We start from the raw sequence: 26,288 nt of genomic DNA, 5'->3' as shown, positions 1-26,288 counted from the left end.
GTATTTAAAGTGCAGAACAGTTACAGTCTCTTATCCATGTGTTCTAATGTATTATCTTTAGACAATTATTTTTTCAAAATGTACAGAGAGCACATAATTTAATAGCTGAATCAGATTAATAATAATGGAAATAATAATCCGTGATGAAATTCAGTGCAATAGAAAACTAGCTTTCTTTGCAGAATTACACTGAAAATATTTTGGACATGCTCTTATTCTGGTCCCAGGTTATTTTCCTACCAGGAACCAAAGGAACTTTGGAAGTTGTGTAAACAGCTATTGTTGCCTTTTCCCAAATACCACCTCAATATTTTGAAGAAAAAGTGGGGTTTACTCAGGGAGTGTATTCCAACTCGATTTATTATCTCTGAATTGTGTTCTTTCCAGGTAACAAAGTTGATTAAAAGCAATAAAAGTCCCAAATGCCCCAGTAATAACTGTTTCTCTCACTCTAACTTGTAAAAAGAAAAATCCCAGGCACTTTTAGAAGAGGCTTGGAATGTTGGAAAATAACTCCTCCATGTTTTTTAAACCAACTCAGATGCCAGGATGAATGCCCAGTTGGCACTTATGGGCCACAGTGTGCTCACAAGTGTGACTGCCAGAACGGAGCCAAATGCTACCACATCAACGGTGCCTGCCTATGTAACGAAGGCTTCAAGGGGCCTAGCTGTCAGGATCGTTTCTGTCCCACTGGCCTGTATGGACTCATCTGTGACAAATACTGCCCCTGCATACATACAAACACACTCAGGTACTGGATAATTGCTCAGGCTTTCTTACTGTACAACACTTCAGTAGAATATAATCTACAGGGTGGGCCATTTATATGGATACACCGTAATAACATGGGAATGGTTGGTGATATTAAAGTCCTGTTTGTGGCACATTAGTATATGTGAGGGGGCAAACTCCTCAAGATGGGTGGTGACCATGGTGGCCATTTAGAAGTCGGCCATCTTGGATACAACTTTTGTTTTTTCAATAGGAAGAGGGCCATGTGACACATCAAACTTATTGGTAATGTCACAAGAAAAACAATGGTGTGCTTGGTTTCAACGTAACTTTATTCTTTCATGAGTTATTTACAAGTTTCTCACCCCCTCACATATACTAATGTGCCACAAACAGGACTTTAATATCACCAACCATTCCCATTTTATTACGGTGTATCCATATAAATGGCCCACCCTGTAGAATGTATAGAATGTAAAGTGGAGTTGATATTTTGTTTCACATATTTCTGCTTTTCCCACTAAACTTACTATAAAAGTAACTTTGTGTTGAGGGTGTTCAAAATGGGAGAACTACAAAACAATATACACACTGCAACAAAACCTTCTAATCTTCCGGCTCTTTCAGCTGTCACCCTCTGTCAGGAGAGTGCACCTGTGCTGCGGGATGGACTGGGCTTTACTGTGACGAGACCTGCCCACCAGGTTACTACGGTGAGGGCTGCAGAGAGCTGTGTGTTTGTGCTAATGGAGCCTACTGTGATGGCATCACTGGAACTTGTATCTGTGCACCAGGATACATAGTAAGTGCAAAACTCACAATTTTCCCGGGGTTAGGGCTTAACACCAACACGTTTCTTTTCCCCCCAGTTCATTATTGGAATTTTATTGGTTCTTTTTGTTTTGTCTCACTCTAAACCTGCCAAATATATGTTTGGGATTATGGGAAGAATTAACACTGAGTATTTTTAAAACAAACTATTATCTTCAAACTATCTACAAGCTAGAGGGAGGGAAAAGGATGAGCCAGTTGCCTTGCTTCTTGCCTAACTGTATTGTGCTCTGGAAACAAATAGATGAATCCTCTGTCAAAGCAAATACTTTGATTCTTCTCTAAGCTGCTCGTTCTACCATTTACCATCTGCAATCCCACCATTTTACCTGTGTGTTTTTAATTGATTAATTCTAAGTTCATGAGAACGCATCAATTTGCTGGACAATGTAATTGCACACAAATCAGTATATATTTGAGAAGATCATTTATTTTCTATTAAAGAGCCACGATTCATGTGTTTATCATTTTTGGAATACTCTGTGCAGAGATTGCAAGAAAACAGCATTTTTTATTTTGTAAAACTTTTTATTTTGTATTTTCAAACATTTGCTGTTTGTTTTACAATAAAAACTGTATAATATATTATATTATATTATTGGATGATACAACATTTGGACAGCATGGAGTGAAATTCAGTTTTCACCACCACCCATTCTTTTCCACAGTCTTAAGAGAAACATAATGTCTTTGATCAGAGCATGCAACTATTCACTAAAACTTGCCTAATTAACATCCTCCACATCTGTCAGAACTTTTAAGTTTAAGTGCATTGCATCAGCCATAGGTCTATTCATAAGAAAAGAGCACAGGCTCAGAGGCTTTAACAGCAAGAAATCAAAAGGATTTCCTCAGAAAGAACTGCACATGTAAATGAGGTTCCTAGTATTATTTAACCTGAAGACAGGTTAAAAATAATTAACAACTTCCACCTGATTGAAGAGAGGGTATTTACAGCCACCGTGTGCAGAAGATGCACAGAGAAGGCGTAGGACATCCTCTAACAACTGGTGCTGTTGACTCTGCAGGTTTAGACACAGAGCTTATATGGCTCGCAAAGGAGAAAGGCTAATGCAGGTGCAACCCGTATGATATATGACAAGGAGAGCATGAGTGTCAGGATGGTACAAAAGTATAATGTGGAGTTTCTGCCTATATGTAACAGTGAGAGTACCTTAAAGGTTTGCATGCAGTAATATTTAAAATCTCTTATGTTGATTTGTCTGTAACTAAATGACATATCTCAGAAACTAGTGCAGATGTATGCTCCGTTTTACTAAGCAGGTCTTGTTCCCATTTTGATGAGTAAGTTTAGCTGAAGTTTAGTTTGCCTTCTAATCTTACATCATATTCTGAGAGCTTTGGTTTGCTCTGAATAATCAATGCTAATTGCCAGTTGTACAAAGTAAATTAGCATTTGTCCATGAAGTCAGTCCAGCACTTTGGTCAGTGGTTGGACATAGCGTTTCATAAATAAAGTTGGCATGGCCGTAAACTTACAAGATGGACCCAAAGCTGTGCCACTGCATATAAAGCTGTGAGACCTATACTTGCACCAATGATGTGGTTGTCCAATAATGTCTTTCCAGTTACACTAAGTGAGTTATAGTAATGCTTAAGATGAAACCCTCATTATCCTTATAAGAGATCTTACCTCTGTGTGTCCTGTTTGGATCTCTGGTCTTTCAACGCTGTCTGTTATTGTCAGCTCACGGAGGCAAGAACCAAATCACAACAGTCACATCAAGGCAATTTATATTTTTAGGGCATTCAGATCATTACAGATTTCTGACCCTTTTCAATCTGGTTTTCAAAAGGAGCACTCCACTGAAACCGCTCTGTTGGAGGTCTACATTGATCTTCTAATTGCGTCTGTATCATCAGTTTCATTGGGGTCTGTTCCATGAGCTGGAGTGTTGAGAGGAGAGGAGACCTTTGACACACCTTTTATTATGTCGATGCTTATACTACAACCATAACTGAAGATGAACGTCAAATTAACATCTTTACAAAACCTCCCATCCCACTATCAACCCAACCTAAATACAATAAACACACACATGAAGACAAAACAAATGGTGTCCGTTTGATTTTCTCAGAAATTTAAAACTAAATCGTCTCCAGTTACTTTACTCCATTGATTCCCCAAACAGAGACAAACTCTTCAGTGTTAGACACCATTTGAAATTCTACTTTCAAACGTGCACCTACTATCCCCTTGAACATAATTTCAGAATTAACCGATCCTGCCCCCTTCATTTTGTTCCTCCTTGTGAGCCATGTACTCATCTTAGCCTGACCTATTAAAAAATTAATTAAGCAAACCTTTCAACACTGCACCACAGAGTACTTCGGACCCAGGATAAAGAGACCCTGCTCTAAAACAATCCCAAGCCCAGGAAGCCACTGTCGCAGCAAAGAAAAGAGTCCAGCAGGCCTGGGACAGCAAAGCCACAGGTGTTGGTCCGACAGAAAAGACAGTGGCTCCCCGTTCTTGGATCTTTATGTGCCACGTGTTTATTCATAGCCATGACCCCATGCACCACTCTCCACTGGAGAGTCAATTCAATTCAATTCAATTCAATTTTATTTATATAGCCCCAAATCACAACAAAAGTCACCTCAAGGCGCTTTATATTGTACAGTAGATCGCACAATAATAAATACAGAGAAAAACCCAACAATCATATGACCCCCTATGAGCAAGCACTTTGGCGACAGTGGGAAGGAAAAACTCCCTTTTAACAGGAAGAAACCTCCGGCAGAACCAGGCTCAGGGAGGGGCGGGGCCATCTGCTGCGACCGGTTGGGGTGAAAGAAGGAAAGCAGGATAAAGACATGCTGTGGAAGAGAGACAGAGGTTAATAACAGATATGATTCGATGCAGAGAGGTCTATTAACACATAGTGAGTGAGAAAGGTGACTGGAAAGGAAAAACTCAATGCATCATGGGAATCCCCGGCAGCCTACACCTATTGCAGCATAACTAAGGGAGGATTCAGGGTCACCTGGTCCAGCCCTAACTATATGCTTTATCAAAAAGGAAAGTTTTAAGCCTAATCTTGAAAGTAGAGATAGTGTCTGTCTCCCGAATCCAAACTGGAAGCTGGTTCCACAGAAGAGGGGCCTGAAAACTGAAGGCTCTGCCTCCCATTCTACTTTTAAATACTCTAGGAACAACAAGTAGGCCTGCAGAGCGAGAGCGAAGTGCTCTAATAGGGTGATATGGTACTACAAGGTCATTAAGATAAGATGGGGCCTGATTATTTAAGACCTTGTATGTGAGGAGCAGGATTTTGAATTCAATTCTGGGATTTAACAGGAAGCCAATGAAGGGAAGCCAAAACAGGAGAAATCTGCTCTCTCTTTCTAGTCCCTGTCAGGACTCTTGCTGCAGGATTTTGGATCAGCTGAAGGCTTTTCAGCGAGTTTTTAGGACATCCTGATAATAAAGAATTACAGTAGTCCAGCCTGGAAGTAATAAATGCATGAACTAGTTTTTCAGCGTCACTCTGAGACAGGATATTTCTAATTTTAGAGATGTTGCGCAAATGGAAGAAAGCAGTCTTACATATTTGTTTAATATGTGCGTTGAAGGACATGTCCTGGTCAAAAATGACTCCAAGGTTCCTCACAGCATTACTGGAGGCCAAGATAATGCCATCCAGAGTAAGAATCTGCTTAGATACCATATTTCTAAGATTTTCAGGGCCGAGTACAATAACCTCAGTTTGATCTGAATTAAGAAGCAGAAAGTTAGCGGCCATCCAGGTCTTTATGTCTTTAAGACATTCCTGCAGTTTAACTAATTGGTGTGTGTTACCTGGCTTCATGGATAGATAGAGCTGCGTGTCATCTGCATAGCAGTGAAAATTTATGCTATGTCTTCTAATGATGCTGCCTAAGGGAAGCATGTATAATGTAAACAGAATTGGTCCTAGCACTGAACCCTGTGGAACACCATAATTGACCTTAGTGTGTGAAGAGGACTCTCCATTTACATGTACAAATTGGAGTCTATTAGATAGATATGATACAAACCACTGCAGTGCAGTACCTGTAATACCTACAGCATGTTCTAATCGCTCTAATAGGATATTATGATCAACACTATCGAACGCTGCACTAAGGTCTAGCAGGACAAGCACAGAGATGAGTCCACTGTCAGAGGCCATAAGAAGATCATTTGTAACCTTCACTAAAGCTGTTTCTGTGCTGTGATGAGCTCTGAAACCTGACTGAAACTCTTCAAATAAGCACTGCATTTCTCTATGGGAAGCTTGTACAGGCACCTCCAGCTGTGAGATAAAATTGGTTGATTACCTGCAGAGTGAGTCCCCAGTGCAGCCCTTAAGAGTCCGGGAAGACCACCCATGACCTCTTCCACCAGCTTCTCCTGAAGGCACAGAGATCTCACTCGAGTCTCCTAAGCCAGCTTGGCAGCTGTTTTCCACTGGCCTGCTGCCCTCAGCCCCGCCAGCTTTGTTAGGCCAGCATTTATGAGGAACCTCTGAACGCTAACAGTGCTGAGCATCATACTTGGTATCAAGACATTGTAAAGTAGAGCCTCCTCAACATTACCATCTTTACAATAAAAACAGTCCAGTTCCAAGCATGCAAAACAGACTGGTAAAAACAGGAGGTCTGCATAAAGTCCATTCCAGTTAGTCCTTTACTCTGTGAAGCAGCGTAGATGCTGCTTTGAACCAGGGTGGTTGTTGCTTATGATAAAGATACTGTTGTGCTGTCTGAAAGCATAACGCTGTGAGGCAGCTAAGAAGAGTCAATCAAACTCTGACCTCCTCTGACACAGAGACTGTTTTTTCTCTGATGATTTTTAATAACAATTAAATTTACAATAAACTCCACCGATCTCACCTGGACCCACAGCACCAACGCCCTGGCAAATAAGGCCCAGCAGCGGCTGCACTACCACTACAATGAATTGGCCTGGAAGTTCTCCTGGTCTTCTACCACACCTCGGTGGAAAGCATGCTCTCCTACTGCCTGGATATTTGGTATGCAGGGGCCACTACTAAAAAAGGGAAGGCTGCGCAGAAGGTAAAAATCATTGGCTGTCATCTGCCACCCCTGGAGCCCATCGCCAGATAACCATCACCACAGGTGATGGTTATCTGGCGTGATGGTCACAGGTGACCCTTCGCTCCCCGCCCAAAACCTGTTTGACCCACTGCCCTCTGGTCAGCGCCTCAGGTCAGTCAGGTCTCCCAACTCCAGACTCCAAACAGCTTCTTGCCCTGGGCCATTCAGACTATTAACAAACACTATCCGCTGAAAGCCCACCCGTGGTGGGTCAATCTGAGTAACCCTCATTACTCTACAATATACTTACACATTGACTCTATATTAGACCAAGTCCTTTGCTCTACTTCCAAGCACTTTGTTTTCTATGTTTGCCTTTTTTCATTTTGTGCCTTTCTCTTGTATATATTCATCTTAACTGTATACCTTTCTCCTGTTTATTGCTGCTGTCTTACTATTTATATTTTATTCCTGCAGAGTTGGCGTGTAGCACTCATAATTTCGTTGGACATGTACAATTACAATATAGAGCTATTGTGTTCTGTTCTATTCAATTCAATATTAAATTAAACAGCAGCGGAGAATGCGTTTTATTACAGTAAATGATTTCTGAAATTGTTGTAACGGAGTTTAAGGATGTAATTCCTCCACTGTTATCGTCTTCAATGTCATTTGGCAACAGTTCAGAGCAGTTACCTAAACTCTAATCCCACAGAGGTCGATTAACTTGTTAATAGTTTTCTCTCCGCACTGTTTATGACTCTGGATACTGTGTCTCCTCTGAAAATAGTCTTGAATCAGAAGTGCTTGACTCCCTGGTTAAATCCACAAATGCACGCCTTGAAGCAGACAACCTGAAAACTGGAGAGAAAATTGCATCTCACTAATTTAGAAGACCTTTATTTTGCCTGGAAAAAGAGTTTGCTCCAGTATATAAGAAAAAGTCCTCTGTAAAGCGAGGACATCTTAGTATTCATCATTGATTGAGGCTGGCTTCTTGTCAGCACTGTAGCCAGGCTGACAAAGAGTCAGAGCTGTGTTGAGCTGAGTATTCCTTTAACCTTAACTAGTGATGACTTGACAAATTTCTTCACAAATAAAATTTCAACCATTGGAGAAATTATTCGTAACCATCTGACAAACCTGTCATTACATACAGCTACTTTCAATAGTACTAATATTTAAATAGACTATTTAAGCTACTATCCAAAAATTCTTGAAAGAGTAGTTATAAAACAATTAACTGATCATCTGCAGATCATCTATAAAGTAGAGTACAATTTTTTCATGTAAACGTAGAGTCTTCTTCACAGACTGCCATTAATTATGTAGTTCCACAGGGTTCTGTGCTAGGACCAATTCTGTTTACATTATACTTGCTTTCATTCTGCAGTATTATTAGAATGCACAGCATACATTTGCAGATGATACCCAACACATCATTTATATAAACTGAAATACATTCCTAGATGTAAAGACCTGGATGACTGCTTATTCCCTGCTTCTGAATTTAGATAAACAGAAGCTATTGTACTTGTCCTGAAAAGTCTTAGAAACATGGTGTCTAACCAGATAATTACTCTGGATGGAATAATTTTGGCCTCCAGTAACACTGTGAGGAATTTGGAGTCTAGTTTATATGCCACCTCACATTAAATCATTAATTATTATTAATCTCTGGTTCTCTTTCTGAGCTTTGTTTTGTCTCCTCCCCTCATTCCCAGCTAGTTGCAACAGATGGCTGACCATCCCAGTTCTGCCAGAGGTATCTTCCTGTTAAAATGAAGTTTTAACAGTTATTTTCCCATAGATTTGTAGAAACAAAACCTAATATTAAAGTCCCCACCCCCCCAGGTCACTGAATAATTAATGTGTTACAATAACACACTTAACATATTCAGAGTTTAAAACCTTTGCACACTGGATTCAGATCCAGAGGGAGTTATTAATCACTTTCAGGTGCTTTGGTGTTAATGAAGTTAACAGCGGGCGCACTAGAGGGGCAAAATGACACATTTTTCCCATCCTCTTATTTTCTGACTGTTTTTTCACTACTTCTGTATTTGGCTTGGGTCATTTTCACTAGTGGTATCGTGAGGTGATACCTGGTGACACCTTGCTGTCTCTCCAGGCACAGTCTCAAGAGCAGGATACAGGCTGTTAGTCTAGGAGACCTGGACAGAAAAGTAGAACGTCCTTGTGTTACGTACGACCCAAAATTGCCTCTGTACAAGCATGTAGTAAGCTCTAATACTGACCAGTAAGAAATCACCACACTCACACTGCAATGGCGTACACAAGGTTTATTTTTTCCCCTCCAAGTCAGACTACTGGCTGAAGACACAACTCCGGCCTGGAATCCAAGGCCCAAAGCCGCCGTGGTCAGCACTGTTAGCCTTATCAGGCCTGGCATTGTTCGAGGGTGGGTCTTTACACCAGATCCTGGGGCTTCCACTCTGGAGCTCAAACTTCTCTAAATCTTGACCAGTTTCCTTTCCTTGTGCACAGATAATCTCCAGTCCGGTGTTTTTATCAAAGCAGATCACATGAATCCTAATTCAAACAAGTCCTCCCTCCAGCATCATCAGATTATTTTAAAAGCAAAACCAGGCCAAGTTAAAAACCCTTCCCTTTAAAATGTGCACTTTTCATCCTGGAGTCTCCAAGGTCAGCTAGCTTCCCTGCTGCTCCACCGTTGTCCTACTAAAAAACAACAACCTACCCTCCTTCCTGTTTCCTCTCCCCTTAATACAGAAGGGCTCAAATCCTTCCCAATCAACTGCTTCCTGTACTCAACTCCAAATAGCTGGCAGTTGGACTAGAGTAGAATCTCCACTCCCACATGGGTGTGGCCCACACCTCACACAAGACACAAAAACACCAAAGCATGCAATTAGTAAAAAAAATGAAAAGTAATGCTAACCAAAATGTTTAGTGGAGGATTCTCTCAACTCTTTTCCACAATGCTACACTCTGTAACACTTAATCTATGAGGAGGACCAGTATCTGCTCTTTTGTGCAAGGAGGAACAGGATGAGCACGACCAGAACCCTACAAGTGACCTCTTGTAGATGAGAGCAGGCTCAGCATGAGCACATATGAGAGAAGGGAAAGGGTCAGCAGAACCCTTTAACATCATCGGGTTCCTCCTGGTGCACAACAATCCCAGGCTTCATGTGGCAATGATATGAGAGGATGAAGAAATTGATACTATTGACTGACCCCCGCACTCACCTGACTTAAATCCAATAGAAGACCTGATGTTGTTGGATGAACAGAAACACAGATCTGGGAGGAGATTTCCCTGGACACCATATGTTGTTCCAACATTGTCATTCATCATTACAGGTATTTGTATGCCATACAAACTGAAACGCACCATTTTGAGTTGCTGCAATTAATTTTTCACTTTGATTTTCAGTGTGTCTGTGAATTTAGGTTCATGATTTAAATTTCTATCAAACGGTGCCTCATACTTTTGTTGCTAACACATTACTCAGTCCATATCAGAGGCAGTGTAGAGGCAATCACAATCGTTGATGATCTGCTAGCCAAGTACAGCAGCAGCTGTTTGATACTCAACCTCTTAATTCCTATATTAACAGTGATGGTATTTGTTTATTTTAGAGGACTACATAGAGTTGTTAAAATTTTTTGCTTTCCTCCGAGGCTGCACAGCTAGTGTTTGGGTTATGAAGTAAAAAACGCATTATTTTTGTTTTATGATCTTTGATTTAAAATGTAAGATAAAAACTGAAAATAACTGGATTTTAGAGCAAAATTTTAAATCAAAGTTGCCTAGTAAATGATCATTGATCCATCAATCTGTACATAATTATTATACAAGAGGTGACTTTACAGTCCTGGGAAATTCAGTTGATTTTCCTTACTGAACACATTGATGTTCATTTTTATTTATTTTTCAAGTGTTTCAAATTTAATAAGAGCTCTCTCTCCTCCTGTCTTTTGGATAGCTTTGTGAATATTAGATTAATAGCAATTTAAAGGCAGCAGGTTTGAAGCATACAATTTTAATTGGCAAAGTTTACATGTTGAGGGTCCCAATCAATGTGTCATGGTGCCTGAGATTTCAGATGTGTGAAGCTTGCTCTCACAGCATGCTATCAGCACAGGATAAGGTTAGATATCCTGCTAATGCCAAGCTGTCTGTCTCACCACTAGGACATGTCCTTTATTGATTAGACAAGCACAGACACTGTTTTTCTCGGCGAGGCCAACAATGATGACCGTCTCTCTCCTCTATACAACATGCTTATTTGTCATATCACCACCATCAAATTTAATTAAATGATGAAGTCACAATAAATTTAAAGATTAAATGTGAGAAAAGAGATCAACCACCAGTTGAAAGGCTAGTGGTTCCCTGGCTGGTCCTAGCTGTTCTAGTCTGCAGTCTAGCTGCTCTCTCATGTGTTCATCAGATTGTAAATGTTATATTGAAAGCATTTATGCTTATGTGAATCAGTAGATGAAGCAAGTTGAGTGTCAGCAGTCTTTGTTACTGTGATTTGTGAAGGTTCTGGGTTTCATTATCAATGTAGATAAACTAACAGCTTACAACAACACAACATTTTTTCTTGTGGCAATGTAATAAGCATGAAAATCAAATAACTTGAAGAATGTTGTGACTCATTTAAGCCTGAATATTGATTCATATGGAATGCCAGGGGACGCTCGTGTCAGTGAGTATGTCATTGCCTTAGAACTTTAAGCCAATGCCAAACCTTTTCTTTTCTGACTCTTTATCCCAAATGTTTAAAGGCTCACACATTGCAGCCACAATGATACGGCTATTTTAAAACAAGAGAGCAGAACGTAACACAGACTGTTGGAGGGAACTGGGAGTGGTCTTTAATTTTAATTTTTAATTAGAAGGTTTTAGATTTTTCTGAAAAGGTTGGCTCTAAACAGCTGCATACACATAATGAACTCTCCAACATTAAAAATATTTATACATTAACATGTAACACATAGCACACATATACAGTTGGGTCCATAAATATTTGGACAGAGAATTTGGTTCTGTACATCACCACAATGAATTTTTTTTTTTTTTTGCCTGTCCTGTTCGGTTCTTTAGCAATCAGAATTATTGTCTGAAGGCCAAGAAAGAGCCCAATGGATTTATTTTACCAAGTAGATCATTATGGCTTTGCCATATTGGTCCACTTGATTGACCTTTGTTATTATTATTTATGTATTCAATTTATTTTATTTTAAGTCACAGACAGGAAAGAAATGCCTGGGGGAAGGAAAGGGAGAAAGAAAGAAAGAAAGAAAGGGAGGGAAAGAAAAACAGAGGGAAGAGGGACACTAAAAAACAAATCCGCTGGATCACCTGTTGATACAAAAAAAGAAAACAAGCAAAAGGAGAGCAACACAATAAAAACAACACCACAGCAATAACCTAGATAAGTGTAACTAACAGTAAATACGAAATATTGAATGTTATAGTGCAGCACACAAGACTGACAGCGCAGAATGGGCTTTGAGGTAGCAGACAAGAAAGATATAGTTTGTGTCTGTGAACACCCGTGTGTACACTTGTATGCACACCTGTGTGCGTGAGCGCGCTTGTATTCAAAAGATTTCTCCGTGTAACGATCTGTTAGAGGAACCATAGCTCTGCCCCCCAGGGCATGAAGCAGGCATGGAGGAGACATCTGGTGGCCCCCAGGAGCGCGAGAGCCCAAGGAGGACCATCGGCGGGGCAGCCGCGCCACCCTCCTGGAAAGAGCTGAGGAGAGCCCCAGACAGGGGGTCACCTAGCAGCCTGGTGCAGAGGCCATAGCGGGCTGCAGTGACGTGCCCGCGGGCTCCGCCAGCAGCCAGCTGTGCCAGAGTGGACCGTGGTCTGGGTCCGCTCTGGGCCTGACCGAGCCACAAGCGCCAGGCCCTGCCCTATGAATTTAAATGAAACAATTCTGATGCAGTTCAAGTGCAGACTTGACTCAGTTTTAATTCAGTAAGTTGAAAGAAAAGATTGCATAAAATGAAGGGATTTTTAAACAAAACAATTATGTTAAACAAAAATAATTGGTCAAATTAAATAACTGAGCATAAAATGTTCATTACCACATAATTGGTTGAAAATCCTTTGCTGGCAATGACAACCAGAAGTCTTGAACTCAAGGACATCACCAGATGCTGGGTTCCTCCTTTTCTTTTGGCCTTTTTACAGTTTTTTTTTTTGACAGGGTACAGTGAAGAGTGACAGGAAAGCAGAGGGCGAGAGATGGGGGAAGATATACAGCAAAAGGTTGGAATCGAATGTGGCCCGGCAGCCATGCGACATATGGTCATCTGCTCATCGCAGTGAGCTAAACCAACAACCAAGGTTTCCTCCTTTTTAATGCTCTCACAGGCCTTTGCTGCAGCAGCATTCAGTTGCTGTTTGTTTGTTGGCCTTTTTGTCCAAAGTTTAGTCTTCAACAAGTCAAATGCAGCTCAGTTGGGTTAAGATCAGGTTGTTTGCATTAATAAACTCCTGGGTTGCTTTGGCTGCATGTTTAGGGTCATTGTCCATCTGTACACTGCAAAAACTCAAAATCTTACCAAGAGTATTTGTCTTATTTCTAGTCAAAATCATCTCATTACACTTAAAATAAGACAGAATCAGCTAAAGGGCAACATTTCAGTAAGCTAAAGGAACTTGTTTCAAGACAGTAAATCTTAAAACTAGAAAAAAACTAGACAATTTTCACTTGTTTCATTGGCAGATTTTTTCACTTATTTCAAGCTAAAATATCTTGTATTAAACACGAGTGTCCCAGTGTCACTGGCAGCCATGCATGCCCAAGCCATCACACTGCCGACGCCGTGTTTTACAGATGATGTGGTGTGCTTTGGATCATGAGCTGTTCCACGCCTTCTTCATACTTTATTCTTGCCATCATTCTCGTAGAGGTTGATCTTGGTTTCACCTGTCCAAAGAATGTTTGTCCAGAACAGTGCTGGCTTCTTTAGGTGTTTTTTTAGCAAAGTCGCGCCAGTCTAGTCTAGCAATCTAGCCATTCTATTCTTGAGGCTTATGAATGACTTGCACCTTGCAGTGAACACCCTGTGTTTACTTATATGCAGTCTTCTCTTTATGGTAGACTTGGATATCGATACGTCTACCTCCTGGAGAGAGCTGTTCACTTGGTTGGCTGTTGTGAAGAGGTTTCTCTTTGCAATAGAAATAATTCTGCAATCATCCTGGAAAGCTGTCTTCCTGTGGACGTCCAGGTCTTTTTGCATTGCTGAGTCCAATCCTAATGTAGTAGCAACTTCTCGGATGGGTTTTTTCTGTCTTTGGAGCTTAAGGATTGGTTGTTTCACCTTCACAGAGAGCTGATTTGACCACCCGTTGTCCATTCACAGCAAAATCTGCCAAATCCAAGCGCTTCACCTCAAATCAACTCCAAGCCTTTTATCTTACCTTTCTCTTACCATTACCATTATTTTTCAGTTCCTTCCTGTCTCCTTTTGTGTGACCAGGGTGACGACTGCTCTATCAGCTGTCCTGCAGGCCTGTACGGGGTCAACTGCTCCTCATCGTGCTCCTGCCAAAATGAGATCTCCTGCTCCCACATTGATGGTTCCTGCATCTGCAGAGAAGGTAGTGCTTTACAAGCACGTTCTTAAAGACAGAGTGTTGAAATTTCCTTCATTATTATGTTTATGTTTTAGAATTTGACAAGAGGAACAACTATCAAAATTGTTTTTGTAAGAAGTCACAGTCTTCACTGTCACTTGTTGTTTTTCCCTGAATGTCTAGCATTTTCAGCAGAGCCTCTGGTCCTTCTTTCTAATCTAAAAATTTACATGTGAATGCAGCAGTATACATCAGCTGTATTTCATCGTTAACAGAGCTACTTTGCTGAAATCTTGAATGAACCTGAAGTAGAAATTTAGGAATCTTAAGAATTTCTGGAGCTGTTTTGCATCAGAATTGACTAGCCAATCCATGACCGCCTTGACCTTTACCGGGTCAGCCTTGAGTTGACACAGCCGAGAGAAGACACTGTGTCTGCATGGGAGTCACATTTCTCTGCTTTCAGCTAAAGCATCGGACATGGTTTTCATGTTCCTGTGGAGACTTAGAGAAAATGAGAATGCCATCAAGAAGTTGCAGAGCACATATTTTAACTACTACATATTCTGTTGACTATTGAAATTAAAATGTTGATAGTGTTGCATTTATTTGAATCTGAAGAAAACCAGGCCTATCTGAAGTGAATGGGGAAGGGTGTATAACTTGAATTTCAGTGATCACCAGGAGATAAAGATTGCTCGTTTTTATTTCAAGAGGTCAAGTGTGATAAAAACCTTTAAAAAAGTTAGGTCACATGGCCTTGACACAATGTTTCCAAACTGCTGCTTTATTCAAGTTGTGCTTCTTGTACACATACAAAAGTTAGTTTTAGCTAATACCACAAGAACACTAAACAAATAGGAACATTTGGGAATTTGCTGCTTTTTCTTTGTTATATTTCACAGTGACTCAGTGAAATTATTTGCGGATTTTTTTTGACAGATATTTTCCACACTTTCTGACTTTTCTAAACTCTTAAACCAAATTGAGAAAATTTCAAACTGCTTGATATTAAAAAGTTCCAGCCTTGATCTCCTAGCCCTGTTTTTGTTTGTTTGTTTGTTTGTTGTTATTGATCCTGCATTTGAAAACCAGAAACCCAAAGTTTTCTCTAATCTCACCACTGAAACTTAGTACATCTTTAAAAATGTGAAGACATCAACCGTAACAATCTCCAGTCCCTTACCTGGTCTTTTTTTCTGCTTGCTTAATATCTCTCAATATCAGCATGTTTAAATATTTATACACCACTGAACCTGGTTGGGACCACAGGTAATTAAAATAGAGAGACATCTGAAGAAGCAGAAAACAGGACCAGGGCCTGAGAGCTTTGGTTAGAACAAGAACGAACCCTGTGAAACCCGCATACTCTCTCTCTCTCTCTCTCTCTCTCTCTCTCTCTTTTTAATCACCCATGACTTAATTTACTTTGATGTACTTTAATATGCTCAGTGTTTTTAGTGTGAAAAGCCCAGGAAATGATGAAGGATGGAAGGAAATGACAAATCAGAAACATTTCTTATTACTTACATTCATGTTAAGCAAAGCCTTTAAAAAGATAAATACATTTTTAAAAGTCATTTAAACAATAATCCAAAATATTACTGAACAGTTGAATTATCAGGATATATGTTTAGCATACGCTCTGACAATTCAATGTACAGCCCTTAGTAAAGATGAACTCCTGTGTCCTGCAGCTTGGCTTATTTCTATGGCTTTTTTCACTGCAGGAAAAACTCAAACAACAACCAGACAGACTTACTTGGAAGAGGAAATGAAGTTTCCAACAAACAAACTGTTTGTTGGAAACACTTATCAAAGATAAGGGACTTGCTGCCATTTTTTAGCTCCAAATAAACTACTTTTGATAATCTGTTTAAACTGTAAATATGTCCGTCTGTCGGCTCATGCCTCTTGGAGACTGTTGCAGCTCTAAAATAGGTATTGACATGTATCTAGTCATTATAACAAATACAGCAAAGATGGATAATGTAGAGAAAACAGGATCCACATTCTTCTAAACCACAATTACACCAAGTTAGAAGAAAGGTCATAAAATAAATCAAAATCACAAGATCAACCATACGGAAATATAAAACCTAAAATACTTAATTGCAGAATAAAGTTCCATTTCAAACTAAAATGATCTGTCGTCTGAGCAGGTTGGCAGGGTGTAGACTGCTCCATCCCTTGCTCCAGTGGAACTTGGGGACTGAGCTGCAATCAGACATGTCAGTGTGCCAATGGGGCATCTTGCAACCCCGTCAATGGAACCTGTGCTTGCTCCCCGGGCTGGACGGATGAATACTGTGACGTACCGTGTCCTGTGAGTGCTCATAGCATTCATTTTTTCTCTTTATTCATCAGCTCAGACATCTACTTTGCTTCTTTAATGTTTTGTTAAAGTTCAAGAAAATACAAGTTACTTAATAAAAGAAAAAAATGTGTTTTCTCTGCTGTTTCTCTTGATGCTGTTAGGATGGATTGTACGGCTTGGATTGCAGAGAGAAATGTGACTGTGTTAACTCCGATGGCTGTGATCCAGTAACGGGTTTCTGCCGCTGTCTTGCAGGTTGGACGGGTGAGTTATGGAGCTGCAGTTTGAGCCAACATTTGAAAATGCTGTGAATCCAGTGACATTAGAAAGAACACCTATGATGTTCAGATTGATACCACAGAAATATCAGCTAAAGACAAGTTCACATTTTAGTGGCCTTGACCTCAAGGTCAAGCATTTGGCAACTGTGATATAATTTGTGCATTTTTGGTTGCATATTGGTGGTACAGTAGAGTATTCATTTATACCAGCACCGCTGCTTCAGTCTTTTGACAAAATGCCATTCAAAGCATTTTCCCAATTTTGCATTCACTGAATATTCATAACAATAATAACCCTTCTGCTGTCAGATTGCTGTAACTACACTATATTATTAAAAGTATTAAGTAACTTTAATGACACCCTTTTCCAGTATAACAGCTTCCAGTCTTGTGGCAAAGTTTTCCTGTATTCATGGGAATTTTTGGCCATTCTATTAAACATTTGTGAGGTCAGACTAGACCCGGATGAAAAGTCCTGCCTTGCAGAAACTGCTCTAACACATCTCCACTGCTGAGACTCCACTGAGTCCAGTAGCTGGGTGCTTTACACCACTTGCATTGCATCTGGAGTGGTTCTTATATAGCACTTTTCTATTCTAAAACGTATAGTTCACTGACCCAACATTGAATATACCATCATGTCACAAAAAAATCATATTTGTCTTTTTCTTTACTTTATTTCAACTAAAGAGTGAACAGGACGATTGAAACATGATCTCTGAAAAAGAGGGACAAAGTGGGACAGGGCCTAATGTTGAGCCCAGTAATGTAACATATATCTTGTGCTGAAACATTATGTAAATGGAAAATGGACTGGTTCTTATATAGCAAATAATATTGAGTAATCAGAACCCATCTTTCCATACCACCCATATCACCCCAATAGAGCACTTCGCTCTCAGATTGCTGTCTTTCTTCTGGTTTCTAGGATATTAAAAAGTAAATTGGGAGGCTTTCAGCTTTCAGATCCCTCTTCTGTGGAACCAGTTCCCAGCTTGGATTCGGGGGACAGTCACCCTCTCTACTTTTAAGATTAGACTTAAAACTTTCTTTTTGGACAAAGCTTATGTCAGCCTGGTTCTGCTGGAGGTTTCTGCCTGTTAAAAGGGAGTTTTTCCTTCCCACTCTCACAAGACTTATTGCTCAGATGGTGTCGTCTGATTGTTGGGGTTTAGTTGTATTATTGTAGTCTTCACATAGAAGCATTAAGCACCTTGAGGGGACTGTTGCTGTGATTTGGTGCAATATGAATATGAACTAAATGAAACTGTTACTTTACTCGAGCACTCAAAGTGCTTTATAAACCATGTGTGACTTTCACAGGCAGGGTTTATATGCATTTTGCAGCTTATTGTGTAAGACCTGTGCCATACCCATGTTACATTCCTCTGGCATTAGTTTTTCCATGGTAGCAATCAATGACACTTGCTGGCTGATGGCACGGAATAATTACATTTTTTTCACATACTGAAGACAGCTTAACACAGTTTCAGGAAAAGTTAACAGTGTTGTTGAATTTTAAAAGAGTGAGGTAAACTTGAGGAAACATATAGTACCAAAATAGTCAGTTGATAATATATATTCAGAGGTTTTATGACAAACTTTTACAGTAAGATATGCTCAAATTCTTTTACAAGGCAAGGATTTTCTACATCAAGCATGTTTGATGGAGTGTTTTAAATTGGATCAGAGTTACCTGAAATTCATGGCAGTTTAATGGTGTTTAAGTCAACATAGTACTTTGTACCACTGATGAATTTACCTGAAATCTGACCACTATATTAGTTTTATTTAAGCTGTCGTCCGTCTCGTGTCTCTGTAAAACCAGCCCTTGAAAGTGCACAACAAAGTAATAAATATACTGAAAGTGGGTTTAAAAATTATTTTAGATGTGCCTCTATAGTCACATGGTCTCAGAGAAGCAAAACTATCCAATGAAACTGACGAATCGTCATCAAAAACACTCCAGAAGTGCTTAAAAAATGCACTTTAGTTTGACCTTTGGCCTCTTCAGGGGGCATGGGATCATGGGCCATATCTAGACCCTCTGAAATGAGGGCAGCTGAAGCAGTTATGGAAAATACCTCAACACACATTCAGTAGAGGAGAGTAAAATAAAACATGGATGGGGAATAGAAGACAGAGGAGAAGGGGTGCAGACAACAATATGGTATGAATTCAGACTACAAATCGATATGACAAACACACAGCAGATTCAAACCTATAATTCTAAAACTAGGGACGTTCAAGCTTGGATGAGTTTGAGCTGTTTTCAATAATTCAACTTTACAAATGTTCCCATGTATAAGGCACCTTTCAAGAGAGCCTTTTTTACATAAACATTCTCCTCAGCAGTGATATTACACTTCACCGTGCCCTTGTTTACTTTATTAATTGTCATGTTCGAGTTGTACCTCTCCTTGTTTCATCCACTAATTGTCAATTAGTAAACTTGTGGTGAGAGAGGATCAATATGAGAGGAGATGAATATGGAGAGGGCATTTTAATTCACTGCCAGAGGAAAAACTGATAATGAATTGACATTGAGGGAAACTTCAACATATTGATGAATAGATAGATCAAAGTTTAGAGTAAATGAGTAAATGAGGTTTGAAGAAACATGACATGTCTGCATTAGACTGAAATTAGTAAGCCTGTGTAATTACAGTTCAGGTAATAACTATGAATGACAATTAGACTTGTGAGAGTCTGTGAAGCTGACAGAAAATACAGTGCATATCAATTAAAGACCCCATAAGATTCTCCTGTGATTAATTACACTCGGAGTCAGTGAAAAACTCAATGAGATCAAATTTAAAAGTCTGCAGAGAGAAAAGTGTAAACTGAACAACTTTCTGGGGAAAACCTGGTCTTGTTAGGAGAGATGGTACCCATCTCCCTTTAGATGGAGCAGCTCTCATTTCTAGAAGTTTGGCCAAATTTATCCACAGTTGGGACCGGGAAGCAGAGTCTTATACACCATCTCTGCAGCGTCCTTCCTCCTGTTATCTTCCAGAGCCGCATCCCTGCAGAAACTATGTCTGTTCACCAAAAAACAAATCCAGATTAAATTAAATAACAATATAGCATCCTCAACTGCACCAAAGATAAAGCAGTTAAATGTGGATCAGTACACATAAGGTCCCTGTTAGTAAAGGATTTAATAACTGATCAACACATCAGTTTATTCTGACTGACAGAAACCTGGTTACAGCGGGATGAATATATCGGTTTAAAGGAATCAACACACCCGAGTCGTCATGTCAGAATTCTCAAGACGGGATGGACGAGTAGCAGCAGCAATCTTCAACTTATGAAGCACAGCATGTCTTTTGTCCTGTCTCCTTCCCCGTCAACCCCAACCAGTCACGACAGATGGCCGCCCCTCCCTGAGACTGGTTCTGAAAAGGGCTGGGAAAATCATCAGAGACCCCAGTCACCCATCACATGGACTCTTCACCCTCCTGCCCTCTGGGAGGCGCTACAGGAGCCTGGGGAGCTTGCAGGAGTCCTGACAGACATATTCAACCTGTCCTTGGCCCACGCTGTGGTACCGGCCTGCTTCAAAACCACCTCCATCGTCCCGATACCCAAAAACTCCAACCCATCTAGCCTCAATGACTACCGCCCAGTAGCACTCACCCCCATCATCACTAAGTGCTTAGAGCAGCTGGTCTTAGCACACTTCAAATCCTGTCTCCCCCCACCCTGGACCCCCACCAATTTGCATACCGCCAGAACAGGAGCACAGAGGATGCAGTCTCCATCGCACTGCACTCTGTCCTCTCACACCTGGACAACAACAACACCTACGCCAGAATGCTGTTTATAGACTTCAGTTCAGCATTCAACACAATCCACCCCTCACAACTCATCAGGAAACTGACAGACCTGGGCATCAGTTCCCTCATCTGCAAATGGTTACTGGACTTCCTGACCAACCGCCCCCAACATGTCCAGCTGGATAACCGCTGCTCATCAACAATCACAATGAACACCGGGGTACCACAAGGCTGTGTGATGAGCCCTTTCCTCTACTCCCTCTTCACCCACGACTGCAGACCTGCTGATGGTTCTAACACCATCATTAAGTTTGCAGATGACACCACGGTGATTGGCCTCATCAGCGACAACGATGAGACCGCCTACAGGGAGGAGGTGGATCATCTGGCTGAGTGGTGCGACACAAACAACCTGCTGCTTAACACCGAGAAGACCAAGGAGCTCATCGTGGACTACAGGAGGAATGCTGACCCACATCCACCCATCCACATTAAGGGGACGGCTGTGGAGCGTGTGAGCAGCTTCAAGTTCCTGGGAGTCCACATCTCCGAGGATCTCACCTGGACAACCAACTGCTCCAAGCTGGTCAAGAAGGCTCACCAGCGCCTCTTCTTCTTGAGGACTCTGAGGAAGAACCACCTGTCCTCAGACATCCTGGTGAACTTCTACCGCTGCACCATCGAGAGCATCCTGACCAACTGTATAACAGTCTGGTACGGGAACTGCTCTGCCTCGGACCGGAAGGCGTTGCAGAGGGTCGTGAAAACTGCCCAGCGCATCGCCGGAGCACCACTTCCTGCCATAAAGGACATCTACAGGAAGCGGTGTCTGAAAAGGGCTGGGAAAATCATCAGAGACCCCAGTCACCCATCACATGGACTCTTCACCCTCCTGCCCTCTGGGAGGCGCTACAGGAGCCTCCGGACTAAGACCACCAGGTACCGGAACAGCTTCTTCCCCACAGCTGTCAGACTCCTGAACTCTGCCTCCTGACATCTGACCCACGTTAAACTCATGGACTGAACATACACACACCCACAACCACCTACACCCACACACAATGGACAACTGTACCCTCAAACACACAATAATAACATGGACTGAACCACCACTCACAACCACTAGCACTTTATATAGCCTCTGTAGAAATTATCCACATATCTCACTTATCTTAACTGCACTACTGTATAATTCTGTGTAAATAATCATTCTGTACATACAATAAGTTTTAATCCTACAACTGTTTATAACTTGCATAGTTCACATTTCTGTATAACTGTACATCTCATATTTCTGTATAGTTTTTTTCATATTTATATCCTGTTCATAGCCTGTACATAGCTTGTACTCACTACAGCCTGTACATACTTATAGTTATAGCATATTCATAACATACTTCATACCGTGTACATTATAACATACCATAATAGACCCATTTCTGTAATATACTTACATATCTATATTATTGCTAATATATATTGTAATATATCTATATCATGGCTAAAGCACTTCTGGATGGATGCAAACTGCATTTCGTTGCCCTGTACCTGTGACATGTGCAATGACAATAAAGTTGAATTCTATTCTATTCTATTCTATTCTGCTGGTTTTTTCCTGTTAAAAGCGAGTTTTTCCTTCCTACTGTCAAGTGCGTACTCAAACGTCTGATTGTTGGGGTTTTGCTGTATTACTGTAGGGTGTTTACATAACAATATTAGACAATATTCAGCTGTTGTTGTGATTTGGTGCTATATAAATAAAATAAAATTGACCTGAACTGAAACTGATTGAATTAACCATCGATGGACAACAGATAACTCAAAAAACAGTTTGTTGCTATCTGTTGTCCAGCTGGCACTTAGAGTTTTGATTTGATTTTTTGACTGATTTAGTGTTCAGTTTAGAACAAAAAAAATTTCTGGGTGATTTTAAGATAACATACGATAATATTAATTATTATTGTAGGCTCAAGCACTGGAAAATTTGGTATATATAAACATAAGCAGTCATACTATAAAAATGAAAGAGTAAAGAAAATATCTTTATCCCTTAACAATGCATTCATGTGTAGTGGAATGGACAAATAAAATAGAGGTACATAGATATAATTATAATCATGACATGTTTGAAGCAGACACCAGCTCACCATTGAAGCAGAGTCCACGCTCAAAGGTGCTGTTAATCAGGGCCAAACAGGCACCTGATAGTCAGCACCTGCAGTACCAGAAGCTCAAAATCAAGAGTCAATAACAGAATAAGCTGTTGGGCATTGGCTGAGAAGATTTGGTGGCAATTTTTTCAGGGGTGCAATTCACATACACAACTCTACTATTTAAAGAGCTCTTAGGGATGTGAAGGGAAATAAACTAACCTTCCAGCAGTACTCTACGATTTATTGAAAAGAAGCATTGTTAGAACAAAGAAATAATCAACCAAACAAACATTTCCTTACTTTTTATGTTAAGTTTAGATGTTATAATGTTATTAATTGCATCATAATGTCTGAAAGAAATGTTAAATGTCAAAGAAAGTTTCTAATGAGCTGCAGGCTGAAGTGAGATGGAGACGTATACTGTATTTACACATACTCTATGTTTTTATTCCGTCAGACTGTCCCCTGTGAGCCGTACGGGCTCTGAACTATTGTGCAGACCAGTTTTTGTGTAGACAGACTCCTGCCCCTCAGGACACACACACACACGCGCACACACACACACACATGCAAGACTGATGAAAGAAGGAGACACTTTACCAAAGAATTAGAGGGGGAAAAGTCTTGGGTAGTATTTGTGAGATTTTATGTGTTTATTCATATAAACTGACATTTATTCATACATGTGCACACACAAATGAATATTTAGACAGCAAAATAATTAAAAGCATTTTTGGTTTTGTTCATACTTTTGAACATAATGCCAGTTATCACCTTTACATGCACACCAGTTTGCTGCTCATGTTGGCATCTGGCATCTTTTTGTTTCAGACTAACACACACAACACAAAAACTCTACTCATCTCAGTGACTTTTGCTATTTGTCATTCCCTCATTTCTGTTGATTTTTTTTTTATCACCCTGCCGTCTCACTTTTCACCTTTAAGTGACATGTGAACCTCTGTGTTAGGAATACCAGTTTGACTTTACTTAAGAGCTCATAGCTCAGCGCTTGACAGAATAAAGCTGTTTGCTTTACTATAGCCTACGCTGTGTGTGTTTATGTGTATTTTGTGCAGGTGTCCATTGTGACAGTGTGTGCGAGGAGGGTCACTGGGGACCCAACTGCTCCTACAGCTGCACCTGCGAGAACGGGGGCTCCTGTTCTCCAGAGGATGGCACCTGTGTGTGCGCTCCGGGCTACCGGGGCACCAACTGCAGAAGAAGTAAAGGATTATTTTTCACACCCACGTTTCTGCAATCGTGTACTGTACTCACTCGATTACAGCTACAGTGGTGGAAGAAATCCTGACATTTTGCTTAAATAGGAACTACAAATAGGACTATTAACAAGACTCCTATACAATTAGTAAAAAAGGAGAAATGAATAAAGTACTGCTGTCAGCGTTAATCTCATTAAAATGATGTTAACGCCATAACCGCATTAACTTGGTAAATCAAGTTAGCGCAAATCGCCCCGTGCGTGGGACTGCACGGCGTCAACGCGTTAGCACGGTTAGCTCGTTAACATGTTAGCACCCTCCAGCCCCACGCACGGGGCGATCTGCGCTAACTTGATTTACCAAGTTAATGCGGTTATGGCGTTAACATCATTTTAACGAGATTAACACTGACAGCACTAGAATAAAGTGATAGCTGCCACAGGTTTCTAATGCTAATTCTGGTTTAAATCCGCCTGGTGCACTGTTTCTACTGGATAATCTATTAACTTTCTAAGTTCTAACATATGCCTGCTTTGTTATTCCAGTTTGTAACTTCTTCATAGGTCTTTGAATTAAAGTATGTGTAGAATTTGTTTTACAACTAATTAGCAAATTTAATGATCGTAGCATTTGTCTTAAAAAAACAGAAACAGTCCTCGTGGCTGGCCAGAGGGATGCTGTGGGTCATACTAACGTTGGCACTTCCACCTCTTTTGTAAAGATTCAGAGGACAGAGTAGAGGAGGAGAAAACATCTGAGTTTTACAGAAATCAATTTTGAGGCTTGTTTTCAATCAGGGTGAAAATAACCACAAGGACACAGCCATTTTTACTGACTTTAGCATTAGGGATCTGTGTGTCACCCTGCATATTAACCTGTACATGGTGGTTTGTTTTAATGGGTGATGCTGATGTTCTGAAATTAAGAGTCTAAATTCCCATGGTGATGGCCCAGTGAAACTGAAGTTTAAAGGTCATTTATTTTGTTTAAGAAAATAACTGTAACTCATTCATGTAGCATCTGCTTGAAATCGAGCCCAAGTCTGATGATGCTCATAGTGTGAGTACATGGAGTGTGTTTGTATGACCGTTTCTTCTGCTTCTTTCGGCATCAGAGTAATACATTTAAGCTCTCTTGATTCACAGTTTACACAATTATCATAATGAGGAAAATCCTGTAGCATGAGGGAAGAGGGTTGCCTCGCCAGTTAGAGCAATTAGAGTTACGTCAATTAAAGCAAATTAAAGGCCAGAGGAAGACTTATGAGTCCTTCCTGTCCGGGAAGGAAAAACAAATCAAAACTAATACAGCTAACAGGCTGACCCATGGGACGAGGGAATGGCTAGAATGCTATTCCCAGTACACACACCATCACAGAGTGCACATGATGAGCCATAATGTGGATTTTTCCTCTACAGCATGTTCTCCTGGCTTCTATGGCCATCGTTGCAGTCAGATGTGTCCTCAGTGTGTCCACAGCGATGGGGCATGCCACCACATCACCGGCCACTGCAAATGTCTCGCTGGATTTTTTGGCTCCCTCTGCAACGAAGGTCAGTTTGTTTTGGTTTGTTTCAGTTTGTCTGATTCCATTAAAAAGTAATTCGGAAGTACAGAAGTAGAAACACTTCATAATTATAAATAAGTGTCATTAACCGCAGGTCGCACACACAAGCGGGACCCAAAAGCAAACTCAATACGCTTCAGAGTGAGGAAGTACAGGTTTTATTTATGACCTGGAACAACCAAGGGAGGCAAAATCACAGCACACAGGGAAGCTGTAATCGGGACTGTGGGAGGCAGCAACAGAAAGGGAAAAAGGTCCTAGTGTACAGGGGAAGGGAGAGACACAACAAGACAGGGCTATAGCAATCTGGTTTACGATCAGAGCCGGACCGTGGGACTCTCAGGTGGTGCACTCAGAGATCTAAGCAGGCAGAGGACAGGCAGGTGGCAGGTACAAAATGCCAGACATCAGTAACCTGAGCACACGGAGATAGAATTAACACATTTCAAGCAACACTTGGATACACACAAGCTCTGCGGGGAGCCAAGTTACCACTGAGGGGTGACTAACGGACTGGCGTGGAGCAGCCATCTTTGCAGGGTTAAATAGTCCTCCTGGTAATCGCCTGGAGTGGGATGCAGGTGTGATGGTGATGGCCGAGCCCGAGGGTGTGGCCACCGGGGCATCCCACACGCTCCTCAGACACAGAGCCACAAACCATGACACATTTGTTGATCTTAGCAACTTCATCTATCTGTTGATTGTAAATCCCATGCAGGGACTTGGTTGTCCATGTCCATGAATTCCTCTTCCTGTTCA

The 26,288-nt window shown here is 40.8% G+C and overlaps 1 protein-coding gene across 1 annotated transcript in view; it reads left to right on the top strand.

Annotated features, from left to right (window-relative positions):
* Nucleotides 1-422: 422 nt before the first annotated feature.
* Nucleotides 423-26,288, top strand: part of LOC100701872 (multiple epidermal growth factor-like domains protein 10) — a 67,768-nt gene continuing 41,902 nt past the window's right edge. The window contains exons 1-8 of the mRNA XM_005463549.4: nt 423-430; nt 542-754; nt 1,363-1,537; nt 14,110-14,230; nt 16,369-16,532; nt 16,685-16,787; nt 23,819-23,965; nt 25,381-25,515. Coding sequence (XP_005463606.1) covers nt 423-430; nt 542-754; nt 1,363-1,537; nt 14,110-14,230; nt 16,369-16,532; nt 16,685-16,787; nt 23,819-23,965; nt 25,381-25,515 — 1,066 coding nt within the window. The remainder of the gene's footprint in view (nt 431-541; nt 755-1,362; nt 1,538-14,109; nt 14,231-16,368; nt 16,533-16,684; nt 16,788-23,818; nt 23,966-25,380; nt 25,516-26,288) is intronic.

Source organism: Oreochromis niloticus, linkage group LG1 (genome assembly GCF_001858045.2).
Source record: "Oreochromis niloticus isolate F11D_XX linkage group LG1, O_niloticus_UMD_NMBU, whole genome shotgun sequence".
NCBI classification, from domain to species: domain Eukaryota; kingdom Metazoa; phylum Chordata; class Actinopteri; order Cichliformes; family Cichlidae; genus Oreochromis; species Oreochromis niloticus.
This window is presented reverse-complemented; position numbering and strand designations above follow the sequence as displayed.